A 13,907-nucleotide genomic window follows, 5' to 3' on the forward strand; every position below is an offset into this window, starting at 1 on the left:
ATTCATTACATTTATTTACAAATACAGGTATAAAAGAGATGATATAAAAGAGATTAAAAATACAAGAAAACATTACTTCATACTTTTAGAATACTAATTGTTAGAAACTACACTTTAAAACTATTTACAAGATAAGATTAATTTAAATTGATTTTAGACATCACATCACAAAAAGGTTCACTGCACAGGGAACTGCATGGATATCTAATTTTAGTGTAGTATGAATGTGTATTGTATGAAATGAAAATATGAGTATGAAATTAAATTATGAGTATGAAATTAAATTATGACTATGAAATTAAATGTAGAATATGAAATGAAAAAAGTGAATATGAAATGAAAATATTAGTATGCGCTGGGCGGATGAGGTGGGATTCTTCAGGCAGGTCCTCCAGAACTTCCTCAGGTCCTCCTCCTATAGTTCTTAGAGCCCCGGCGGGTGTTTGGGCGTGAGGCAGTGCAATGCAGGCGGCTGTTGCTACGCTCTCCGGCCCAGGTCCAACTCTTGCCACAGAACTTCCTCCGCTCCTCCTTCAAGTGGTCATGATTCCCAGGCCGATATGACGGGCGTTCACATTGAGCCTGCAGGGAAGAACGAAACACATTCAAACTACTGAACAAGATGGGTTCAAAACTACAATACAAAGAGTTAAAAGTAGGCAACTCCTGCTGTGTTCAAAGTCAACTCGAAGTCACATTTCACTTTTTTGCTATTTAATCTTAACCCAAACCATAAACCTAAGCTGGCTTTTTAGCACAGGCAATGTGCAACACACACACGCACGCACGACTGGGAACCCAGGGAACCCCCCCAAGGACCCCTGGGGGTCCCCAGAACCACTGTTTTAAAGGGCAGCCCCAACTGAATGTGAGCCACTCTTTCCTGCTGGTAACTAGTTCAGCCCATCAGAGTGTGATGAGCTGAGATGTGTACGTGGGAGAAGTCTGAGCACAGTCCTACAGTAACTCATTGATTTTGTGATGTCTGTCTGATTATAATAATACATGATGACCCTTTGGTGTGGTTTCTCCTTATTTTTCCACCTCTTCTTGTCTTCTTCCATAAGCAAAAGACCAGGCTGACAATGCCAGCGCCATTTGCTACTTTTGATCCATTAGAAGTAGCTATATAGAGTACCGCATGCAGGGATGACGTATTTTTGTAGGCTTTATCCAGAAATCGGCGCTATTTGGTTCTTCAGTGAAAAGTCTATGGGGTTTTAGAATGGGGATTTCACTTCAATGCATAAAATAAGGTCTGTTCAAGATACAATGCTTCAGCATGCGCTGGGACGCGTCATCAGTGATGTTAACTGGGGTCGTAAGGTGTTTCGGGTCTGTCCAACATCATACACCCTCGCCCAGTAGACCCAGCCGAGGCCGATTAAGACCCCGACCCTCGTCCCAGAAGCAGCCGCTCACGGATCAGCCTTCCTACTCTGTCTGCAACGTTGCCCGCGGAAGGGTTGATCATGCCCAATCCGCTGCAATAGAGCTAGTGCTACACCGCAGCATTGAAAGACCATTCGGTGCATGGAGGGCTAAGGCTCTGTGGGTTTCTCCCGGCCACGCTCCTCCTTCGTCTCACCAGACCCTCCCAAAAGGCAATCCTACTATGCCGCACCATAGACAAAGCGGATGCCTCAGGACCTCAAGGAGGCCTGTGCGCTGCACGTCATTCGCCTGCGGCGAGCACCTCGCTCTAGCCTGAAGGACCCCAGGCCGCGCCGATCTTTACACAACTTTTCAGGAGGCTAATCCGTAGCGTTTGTGGATTTCTCCCTCACGAGAGAGCCAGGCTGGGGTACTAACCCATCCCGTACCGGGCGCCGTCTCTCCGGCCGTCAACTGTCTCTCCAGCTTGTCACCAATCTATACTTGGTTGTCACCTAGACTATTCCTAAGTGTTATTTCTGAGGTTATCAAAAGTTTATGGGAACGCTAATTTGGGTTCAACATGATACTCTTCACAAACGTGAATAACTTTTATGCCTTTTGAAGCGTTTTATATATATATATATATATTTTTTTTTTTACGCATTTACGTTCCAAGTCGTATTAAAAATGGTATCGAGTATCAATATTTTGGGTATCGGTATCAAAGTAGAAATGTTTGCATCATGATATCCCTACTCACTAATAAGTCACAGTCCTATCAATCTGGGAGTCCATTGGTTATAATCTGTCTTTATTTCTTGTTTTATTTTGAATTGCCATTTGGCACAAGGGGGAGCCAATATTTGGCCCGCATGCACCAATCCAACAGGAGGGAAGTAGCCTAATAAAGCTATATATATATATATATATATATATATATATATATATATATCGGCTCGGCTTGCCCGCAGTATTCTCCAGCTTAAAAAGTGGCTTAAAAAAGAGTAGGACAGAAGGATATATATATATATATATATATATATATATATATATATATATATATATATATATATATATATATATATATATATATATATATAATAGGTAGGAGGAAGGTGCCGAGCCTGTGGGGTCAACATCTCCAATATTTAAGGTATAGCAAAGTGATTCCAGTATGTTTTAGTGCCATCTTAAGAGTTGTAAGCATATTTTAATGGTTATCGCGATAATATTGACAATAGATTATTCTGGGCAAGATAATCGTAACATGAAATTCTCATAGCGTCCCACCCCTACCTGGGAAGCCTTGGAGCGCTGGTCCTTGCTCTGCTTCATCAGCTGCTGGCACTTCTTGTTGACCGACTGCACGGCCAGGAGACGCAGCTGCAGCTCAGAGATCTCCTCTTCCTCAACCTCACCCTTTGTCCTTGGCTGGGTGTGGGAGCAGAGAGAGAGGTACAATCTGTTACAGTCAAGTCATTACCACCTGACCTTTTCATTTGAAAAAACAAACAAACAGACTAATAAGCCACAACTGGAACCAACCCCCGACCAACCTACAAAGCAAACTAGTGGGCCTGTGCTACATTGCATCACTTCTCATGTCCGACATGGCCAGGCTAAAAATGCGAAAGTCGCTGGATACATCATTTCAAAAAGCAGGAATCAAGCAAAGAAGTGTGTGTTACTTAGAAATCCATTCTAAAATGACATATCCACCTTTTTAAAAACGTGATACCTATGATTATAAGCAGAATGCACATAGTTAACGCTCATTATAGTCGGTCATGTGAATCCTTGGTTGACAAAATGAGAAGCTGTTTACAGTTGGACTCTTCTTTATTATAGAGATCTGTAGCTCAGGAGGTAGAGCGGATCATCCACTAATCGCTTTGGATAAAAGAGGTCGGTGGTTCGATTCCCGCCTCCTCCAGTCTGCATGTCGAAGTGTCCTTGGACAAGATACTGAACCCCAAATTGCTCCTGATGGTGTACCAGCACCCTGCGTGGTAGCCTGCCGCCATCGGTGTATGGATGGGTGAATGTACCTACTGATTGTAAAGCGCTATATAAATGCAGGCCATTTACCATTTGGACTGATAAACATAGGCTCATGTCATTTGTCCCCAGATGGAAATGATCTCTTCATTTCTTGACAAGTAATAATAATATCTCTGATGTCTGACAGTGATGACCCGAGACAGTACCAGTGTAGCGTTGATCGGTTAGTGGGGTGGTGTGATAAAAGCCATCTGATTATTAACACTAATAAGACTGAGGAAATCATTTTTGGTTCTGCCCCTGGTGATATGACACCGCCTGTGACCATCCATGGTACTGACATTAAACAAGTTCCGTCGTACAAATATCTGGGGGTGATGATAGACACCACTCTGTCATGGTCCTCACATATTGAGTACATTTGTAAGAGGATACAGCAGCGTATTTACTTCCTACGAAGACTTAGATCGTTTGGTGCTAGCAGTCAGATCTTGTCTCTCTTTTATACCTCTGTTGTCCAAACTGTGTTGTTGTACTGTAGCACGGCCTGGTTTAACAGCCTATCAATAACCCATAAGAACAAACTGTATAGCCAAATTAAGATCTGTGCTAAAATTACTGGTAGGCCTGTTGAGGCTGTGCTACATTCTTTCAAAGAAGCCCATACTAAAGGTGCGTTCACACCGAGATATTTATTTTTCGCTCTGTCGCTCAAGTCAACCCTTTGGAATCGCTCTGTCGCTCTGTTTAAATCGCTCATCAACAGGCACACGAAATGACGGACATGTGGGGGATATAACGTTACGCAATGTCATGCTGTTTGTCCACTACGAGCCACCGTCATTGTTTACAAGCTAAGCCTATCAGCGTGCTCCTAATGCGAGCTGCATACCGGTAGTACAGACTTCACTTCATGTCAGCTGTCAGCCTGTCAATGCGGTTTGTTGCCACACAATAAACCAGCGGTTTGTTCCAAGCCAGTGTGATCCTTGACTCGCTCTCACACGGCAGCCAATCAGCATTGAACAGCGAGCGACTGATGCCAGCGTATTTTCGCTCGAGTTGGGATATTTCATCTCGAGCGACGAGCGTATTTTCTCCCTGTCGCTCTGTCTCTGCCGCTCGGACGCCCAGCGATTATTCTCCCAGGCGAATATACGCTCAATCGCTCGTTTGCATTGACTTTGTATGTAAACTCGACGCCAGCGACCAACTTTAATAGGTCGGTGTGAACGCCGCTTAAGAGCATGCTGAGACTAGCAAATAGTATCTCCTCGGACCCCTTACATGTGTTAAATGGAGAATATCAACTGTTGCCATCCATGAGGCGGTTCAGGGTCCCTAAATTTAAGAAAAACAGACTAAAGAACTCTTTTGTACATCAGTCTGTCCTGCTTTTAAACCAACATCGTTAATTCAGAGGATATGTTTGTTGCTTTTTGCTCTTTCTGCTCTAGTGTCCTGTCCATCGTTCTGTCTTGTTATGTACTGCAATGTTTTGTCTGTAACCAGTTCTGTCCTGTCTGTATTGTGAACGGTGATGCCATGGAGGCAAAACAAATTTCAGTGTAAGCTGACAATAAAGTTGTATCGTATCGTATCGTAGCGTATCGTTGACAAGAATGAAAGTGTATAAAGCGCTGTGTCTATTTAGCTCAATGGAATCAACGCTTCCATTGTAACATCAGTCCGGCTGCAGCAATGACCCAGGAGTGTTTTTACTCTTATGTGGGTCGGCCACTAGTCTCTCCCCAGACTCAAATATTATGTTGAATCGCTGCGCTCCGCATACTACATAAATGAGTCTGTGCCACTTCACAGCCACTGCTGGTTTTTGAAGGCGGGTTGAAATTGAGTGACAGGTCGTAGCACCGATGAGAGAGCGGTTCGAAAAATGGGCTGCGCCTCCCGTGTCGTCTGATCACAAAGTCGTTACTGATTGGGGGAGGACTGAATCCACCACTGGCATATCACTGGCCAAGTGAACGGTTCCCTCCCATCACCAGCCGGCTGGGGGAAAAGCGTCCCAGACCCAGAGAGAGCTCTGCAGCATGCAGTAACGTAGTGTATCAGCGTAAGAACTCTCATGGGTCTGGCGTTGAGACTAGTCGGCCACTATCTATCATAAGTACCTTATGCAACAACCCCACGTCGAAGAAATCACAACTATCCCTTTAAAATGCTTCACATACCATGTTTCTGTTCACTGTTCAATGACTAGTGAGTGAGTGTGTATTTAGGACTGACCTTGCAGGGAGATTGGGTGGTGATTTGACCTCCGGCCAGGATGCGTCGTCGCTTCGACATGACCGGAGACTCTTCTTCCCGGGAGCGCTCACGTTTGGCCGCGGGACGGGAGACCGGGCTGGACATGGAGGGGGCGCGAAACTGGGCCCGTGGACGACAGCGGATCACAGGCTGATGAAGAGGGGGGGAATGCAATTCAAATGAATTACCTAATTGACATTTTAGGCCTTCACTTGACACCCTTATGCAAAGTGACTAAACAATTAGAATCAGATAAATATCTGAATGCAGGCAGCATGTAACTTAAAGCCTCGTGTTTGAAGATCTGTTAGGGTAGAGACTTGGGATGAAGGAGAGACAACATTTGTATCTGTTGAGGCCGAGGGCATACCTTTAGACCATACATTCATTTTTGCTCACCTGTCAAAGAACAGTAAGAGTTGACTGGCTAAGGATAAAAGGCGTAGCCTGACTCCGCCAGACGGGGGCGGCATTGTTCCACAAATTCACAATCCCACCTCCAGAATGTGAAGCAAACCCATCCATCTGGCAGCGTCAGGTTATAAAAGGCGTGGTCTAGCTACAAAACCAATGTGGGAGCACATGTGAAACTTGGAATGTAGGATGGATGTGTACAATTACTATCACAGAGATCAAGCTGCTGAAGTTGCATTGCTTTGCTCTGTAATAAAAATCATATTTTCTTCTGGGACAAATCTTTCACGACAGAGGGCTTGTTACTTACAGAATGTTGTCCTGTGTTGTTGGACACCTCCATGTCCAGGAGCTCCATTAGCAGGCTGTCCCCGGCCCCTGCTCTCAGATAATCCACCTCCAGGTAGTCGTCCGGGAGCAGCTGGTCCACGTCCAGGCTGGCTGTCTTTGGATAATAGCCTGTAAATGAGAGCAAAACACACCCTTTACTTTCCCTGCTCAGGTCATACAGTTGTACAAGTATCAGTATAGTAAAGACCAACCATTACTGGAAGGCATCCATACAAATGACATTTCAATCATGTAAGCCAGAGATGGGGACTTGGACTTGAGACTTGGACTTGAGTCGCACTTAAGTCACACACACAGTGACTTGAGACTTGACTTGAGACTTGTCCTCAAAGACTTGAGACTTGACTTGCACTTGAAGGTTTGGGACTTGTGAACAATCTTTATTTTTTATTTTTTGGTGCATTAACATTAAGGAAATGTCTACTAATGATAATGTCAGTTAATCAATGCTGATACTGTGTATGTTAATAAAGGAGTGAAGATAATACAGTACATGCTTTGAATTCCTTCGTTTTAGCTATGCAGTCTTCTAAGCAGACCAGATGGCATGCAGCAGATGATAGCATTCTCATCCATAAGAGACTTGAGACTTGACTTGGACTCATGAACAAAGACTTGTGACTTGACTTGGACTTGAGCTCAAAGACTTGAGACTTGACTTGGACATGTAAAAAATGACTTGTGAGCATCTCTGATGTAAGCAAGTTACCTGGAGTTTTGCTTGGCGTTTTTGATGTAAACACATCGCTGGCCTCCCTTTGACACCTCAGCGCGTCAGTGTAGTGGAGGTCATCCACTACAGTGTACTGGGTGCCGTTTTCGAACACAAAGTCAGCCATTGTGTCTCGGTTTAAAATCTGTAAAGTAAGAAAACCCCACATATCATTATCTCAGCTACGGCAACTATTTTAACTTTATATGCATGCAGTCTGAAACAAGTAACGTTAGCTAGCAGCATAGGGACAGACGAGAGCAGCAGAGTGAACATTAACCCGAGTGGTAAGCCGCGCATTTCTGAGCCCTTACACTAGTTAGCATGTTCAGTCACATTAACATTTAGCGCAAATGTTAGCAGCAAACCGGTGGGCGAATGTTGATTTATGGGTAGCGTTACGCTGTTATGTGTTGAAGTGAGCAAGACACTTTGAGCTAACGTAAAAAAAAAAAAAAAAAAAAAAAAGAGCTAACGTTAGCTTTAGCATAGACGTAACGTTAACGCTAGCCGTACAGATTTACTGATGGTCGAAACCGAAACACAACTCTTACCCTGAATCCACAACGTTTTGTCTTCTAGCTTATAAACAGAAATATAGATGTCCTTTCTGGGAAACGTGAAAAACGTTGGAAACGGCAGCTTGTAGTGTCGTGTCGTCGTCTTCTTCTTCTTCTTCTTCGTCTTCTTCTTCTTCTTCTTCTTTTGGTGATAATGTGTAGTGTTGTCTGTTTCAGTTTAATGCTCAATTCCGAAAGCGGTGCTGTAATTGGTTCCAAAATGCTGCCGTAGCTCCTGGAAGTTCAATGATTTGCCAGGGAATTTTAATTTTAAAACTGAATTTTTTTGGTAATTATTAATTATCCAGTCAATAATTGCATGTATTTACATTATTTATGTACAATAGTTCACATGTAGTTACAATATGTATCAATATGTTTTTATCAATTTTTATTGATTTAATTTGATTTAACATACTGGAAGAAAAACACATAAAAACCACAAACATCCACAACAAACATAAAATACAAAATACATACACAGACACAAACAAATTCACTCAGAAACATAACCCCCTCCCTGCAGGACTCCTCCCACCCCCCACCCACACACATATTGGCTCATTAAAGCACAACTATTGTAATTAAGTACAAATTTGAGATCTATTTGATGCTACTTTATACTTCCACTCCATTACATTCAAAGGGAAATATTGTACTTTCTACTCCACTGCATTTATTTGACAGCTTTACTTTTCAGATGGACACAGGCTTTTAGGCCTCATTAAAATACAACACATTGTTAAAGGCTCTCACTTTATTTACCAAAATGAATTCATGAAATAAAACTAATAAACTCAGAGACATGAATAGTCAAGCAGGTTGTCTTTGTGCCATTTCCTCTGTGCTGTCCATTATAGTCTCCACGGTTTGCTGTTCATAGGGATGCTCCAATCGTTCCCAATGTATGGCTTCCCCACTGACAAGAACAGTAATCGTGCATTCCTTTATAACTGGGGACTGGTAATCTTACGACTTCAAAGGTCATGAGTTGGGCGGTGACATCATCAGAGCTGGTATTTCCCATTCCAAACTCGTAGGAGTCTCAGCAGCCCCAACCTCAAAAATCCAAGATGGCTGCGCCGCGCAACAACAGTAGTAGTAATCGTAGTAATGTTGTTTAGCACTTCTGTTTTGTTTGTGTCTCGTTAAATCAGCTGTACACACAGCACTGCCTAATGGTGCGTTCCTTTATCGCAAAATAACTGGGATGTGGAGGCTAAATGACATCACATCCGTTTTGTTAGCGTTCCATTTGCAGAAAACTTGAGCTGGGAAGTTCACTGTTCATTGGTCAGATCCAGTCGCTAGCCAGGCTAGCCATTGTTAGCCATTGTTAGCAATAAATTTGACAACATGGCATTTCGCGGCAATTTGCGCATACAAACACTGCAGCCTCATGTCCACACAGATAGATGTTAGGCAGTGCTGTGTGTACAGCTGATTTAATGAGACACAAACAAAACAGAAGTGCTAAACAACATTACTACGATTATACTACTACTGTTGTTGCGCGGCGCAGCCATCTTGGATTTTTGAGGTTGGGGCTGCTGAGACTCCTACGAGTTTGGAATGGGACATACCAGCTCTGATGACGTCACCGTCCAGCTCATGACCTTTGAAGTCGTAAGATTACCAGTCCCCAGTTATAAAGGAATGCACGATAACATCTATCTGTGTGGACATGAGGCTGCAGTGTTTGTATGCGCGAAATGCCGCGAAATGCCATGTTGTCAATTGTTATTGCTAACAATGGCTAACAATGGCTAGCCTGGCTAGCGACTGGATCTGACCAATGAACAGTGAACTTCCCAGCTCAAGTTTTCTGCAAATGGAACGCTAACAAAACGGATGTGATGTCATTTAGCCTCCACATCCCAGTTATTTTGCGATAAAGGAACGCACCATAATAAGTAGCCTACAATATCAAGCTTGCCAACCACGTAACATTACTGAAATGAGAGACTAATGACACATTACACCCGCATGGTAACTTTAGTATGCATTTATAACATTAGTGTTTACTATTAAAATGTAAAAAGAAAAAAACAATAACAGCGGATTAAAAAAAGAAATATTTTTTCGATGTTTTTTTTTATTTGGGTCTGAGTGAGATGTTCTATGGTATTTCCTGTTTCTAAATATAGCTGAATCCTTTGGTTTGACTAAGTAAAACTATTTTTAAAAGCATTTTACGAAATGTCTATGGGAAAATAAATGGCAGCTGAAATCTCTTGGTAAGCATGCTGAAGCAGGAAGTGACGTCGACTTTGGATCTCTATAGTTGGCCTATAGATTGCTGTTTTTGTGGGTGTTCCCTGTCTTACCTGCCTCCTATGGACAGGGTCATCTCCTTGCCTTTTATGCTCGTCTGGGGGCATTATCCTTGATGGCGCTTCTGAGATGCATGTCCTGTTTTCATGTGTTCTTTTTTACTTGTATCCAATTAGTCAATCAATCTACCGTCTGTCTCTGTTTGATCATGTATGTCAGAGCTGATTGGGGGGAAGAGAGACATCTGCCAGAGGAGGAGAGGAATGCTGTTGAAATTAATTAGAAATTCAGAAGAGGTGAGAACAAATATTGTGTATTACTGATGTTGCGACACACACACACACACACACACACACACACACACACACACACACACACAGTGTCCCTCTTTCCTGATTCTTTCTTTTATATCTTTATATCTTTCTCTATGGAAACAGAGAGACAAAAGCGGACCCAGATGTCACCGCTGTGAGCAGCGTGACAAAACATTCACAAAACTTTACCCGTTGAAGCGTCATCAGAGCGTTCACGCAGGGGAGAAGCTTTACTCCTGTCAGGAGTGTGGGAGCTGTGTCAGGTGACCTATTTACAGTTTTTGTGGTGGCGGGTGTGGATGTCCCTGACGAATTCAAACGTCTTTCTGCTGAACGAGGTTGGTTCCGATTATTTTCAGTTGTTGGTTTCAATGTTGTTCTCTCTTCGGGGCTGTCTGATGGAGGTAAATTCGGACGGAATGCAAGCTTTTGGGTGTGGTGTAGCCTACGTGTAGCCAGCTAAACCCATGCAGCGCTACACGCGTTCAGTTCAGACAGGGAGAGGCTGACATCACTGGGAATCACGGGGGAAATAGCCGCCGCGTGTTAGTTAATTGCATTCCATTCTACCAATAAAATAGGCGAATTCTACTGTACACACACTTCTAGTTAGGCCTAACTCATTTGGGTGGCACTTGAAAAAGGTAATTAATCAGGATTATGCAATAAAGTCATATAAGACTTATTCCCCATTGGGTCCAGTCTCTGCTGGGAGGCAGACAGAAAAGGTGAGTGGTCCGCGGGGCTCCGTCTGGTGGTCCGCCAGAGAATTGCTTGTGTGTGTGTGTGTGTGTGTGTGTGTGTGTGTGTGTGTGTGTGTGTGTGTGTGTGTGTGTGTGTGTGTGTGTGTGTGTGTGTGTGTGTGTGTGTGTGTGTGTGTGTGTGTGTGTGTGTGTGTGTGTGTGTGTGTGTGTGTGTGTGTGTGTGTGTGTGTGTGTGTGTGTGTTAGCCTTATGTTGCTATTTTTTCGGATGCTATTGCATATCAGCATTTTTTTATTTTATTTTTTTATCTATTTATTTATTATATTATAATTTGTTGTTGTTGTTTTGGGTTTTTTTTGGGGGGGGGGGGGGGGGGGGGGGTTAGTGGAAGTGTTTGAAGTGTTCACACATGCTCAGTAAGCTACCTGCATGTCTGAAGCCATCAGCCACCATGCGACCTCATGAAAGCAGTCTGTCAGTAGCCAGGTGTCGTCTGCTGCCTCCACTCAAAAATCAAAATGCAGCAGCAGCTCAGCAGCAGCAGCTCACGCCTGGGTCAGACATCTCGCGTCTACCTAGTGCGTGTGTGTGCGTCGCGTGGGGGCTGCGGCTGGGACGCTCGCGGCATCCACACAGGCAGCGTTGCTGCTGCTGCGCTGCTGTCTGTCTGCCAACTCTCTTCTTATAGAGTTGACCTTTTATTACCAATTTAACATCAGATGGAGCTAGCGTTTTAACTGAAGATCGCTTGGGCTCACTTCATAATCGAGGCAGTATTGATTTGTGTGTGTGTGTGTGTGTGTGTGTGTGTGTGTGTGTGTGTGTGTGTGTGTGTGTGTGTGTGTGTGTGTGTGTGTGTGTGTGTGTGTGTGTGTGGGGAGGGGAGGAATGAAGCCACGTTGTAGCCTATGTACTGTATGTGGTTTTCAGAGGGCAGGAGAACTGCTGTGAGCTCATCCTCCCGTCTCAAATCAAAACGAGCCTTGATTGGCTGTGGCTGCCCCTGTAAAATAAATAAATAGCCTATAGCCTATGGAAATCAGTGGTTATCAATTCAAGTCGCAGGCAAAAACTCGCAAAAATCGAACCAGAGTCGAAAAAAGATATGCCGCAAATTCGCCCAGAGAAACAAAAACGGAAGTGTTGTTATATTTTATTATGTCTGCTTTGAAAATGTAGTTAATAGTGCTTGTATGATATGATTATGAACAGCAAAAGATCATTTTAAGGTCTATTTTTGTAGAGACGTGCGCGCGGTAAGCAGAAAAAATAGGCGTCGCTCCTATTCTCTAGATGGGGAAGACACGCGCCTGAGATGCGCGTCTCATGCCGGTGGTGTGGCTGCTGTAACCTGTTAACATGGGCGGCGCCGAAATGAAAATCAACAGGTAACGCCACGCAGACGCACAGCTGACGCAAGATGTGTGGCCCGGCCGTGAGCTGCTGCTGCTGCTGCTGAGCTGCTGCTGCTGAGCTGCTGCTGCTGAGCTGCTGCTGCACACACACAAATCAATACTGCCTCGATTATGAAGTGAGCCCAACCCAAGCGATCTCCAGTTAAAATCATCATTGTATTGTTTATAGCAAATTTAATAAAAGGTAAACTCTATAGGAAGAGAGTTGGCAGACAGACAGCAGCGCAGCAGCAGCAACGCTGCCTGTGTGGATGCCGCGAGCGTCTCAGCCGCAGCCCCCACGCGACGCACACACACACGCACTAGGTAGACGCGAGATGTCTGGCCCGGGCGTCAGCAGCAGCAGCAGCTCAGCAGCAGTTCAGCAGCTGTAGCAGCTGTAGCAGCAGTAGCAGCAGCAGTAGCAGCTCAGCAGCTCAGCAGCTGTAGCAGCAGTAGCAGCAGCAGTAGCAGCAGCAGAAGTAGCAGCTCAGCAGCTGTAGCAGCAGCAGCAGCAGCCCCTCGGTGCCTTAAATAGCCCCCTCATTCATAATGCAGCAGCAGCAGCTCTGCTTCATATGGGACAGACTGACAGACATCTGCAGTCAATGGTTGGTGGTGCAGTTCATAAAGCTGCTAGTGCAGTCTCTCTCTCTCTCTCTCTCTCTCTCTCTCTCTCTCTTTCTCCCTCCCTCTCCCTCTCAGTTTAGTTTTCATACCTTCATTCATTCATGTTTTATTCACATCTACTTCTCATACAGAATTCAAATTGATGCTCTCTCTCTCTCTCTCTCTCTCCTCCGCGTTGCCTCACTGTTTCCCTATCCTGTCCTATGAATTATGGATCTCAACTTTGCTTGAAATTTTGCACAACAGCCATAGAGTCATGATGGTTTTCTGCTGTAAAATTAGTCAGACGTCGGATGCAATGTTGTTGATTTCACTTGGTACCCCCCAATGCAAGGTATAGAGGCACACGGTATAGTGCAAATACATCTTTCTGTTTTGGGTGTGTGGTTGGTTGAGTGAGTGATTGTTTTAGTCTGAAATAAAAACTCACACATACCCCCCCCCCCCCCCCCCCCCCACACACACACACACACACACACACACACACACCAGCAGCTGAGCAGCTCTCACAGTACAGCCAGCCATGACAGCCACAGAACACACTCAGCGAACAGAGGGGCTCCACTGGGGACCCCTCCACATGTCCAACAGAGAGACAGCTAGCATGGCTCCCATATCCCCTCAACACCATAACACCATAACACCATAACACTTTTCTCTTTCTTCTCTATCTCAACTTTTGGCTTTTGACGTGTTGAAATCCATGGTAGCTGGAGAAAGAGTGCAACGGGACGGGACTGTTAAACGGACCGCCTGTTCACTCTGAGCTTTCTGTTGTCGTGTTTGTGAGTTACCTCAGACTGGAAAAGGAGCATCTAAAATAAGACTGACACTGTAGAACTGGTTCTCTCAATTTAACCGTTTGTTTGCCTTCACGAGTGCGCTAACAGCTGCGTACACCGGTAGTC

The 13,907-nt window shown here is 44.4% G+C and overlaps 1 protein-coding gene across 1 annotated transcript in view; it reads left to right on the forward strand.

Moving 5' to 3' along the window:
- Window positions 1–10,570: 10,570 nt before the first annotated feature.
- cacnb3b (calcium channel, voltage-dependent, beta 3b) overlaps window positions 10,571–13,907 on the forward strand; it is a gene marked incomplete at both ends in the record, with an annotated part of 27,301 nt that continues 23,964 nt past the window's right edge. The window contains one exon of the mRNA XM_083656361.1: window positions 10,571–10,609. Coding sequence (XP_083512487.1) covers window positions 10,571–10,609 — 39 coding nt within the window. The remainder of the gene's footprint in view (window positions 10,610–13,907) is intronic.

This window comes from Poromitra crassiceps, assembly GCF_964638095.1.
Source record: "Poromitra crassiceps genome assembly, chromosome: 20".
In the NCBI taxonomy this organism is placed as follows: domain Eukaryota; kingdom Metazoa; phylum Chordata; class Actinopteri; order Beryciformes; family Melamphaidae; genus Poromitra; species Poromitra crassiceps.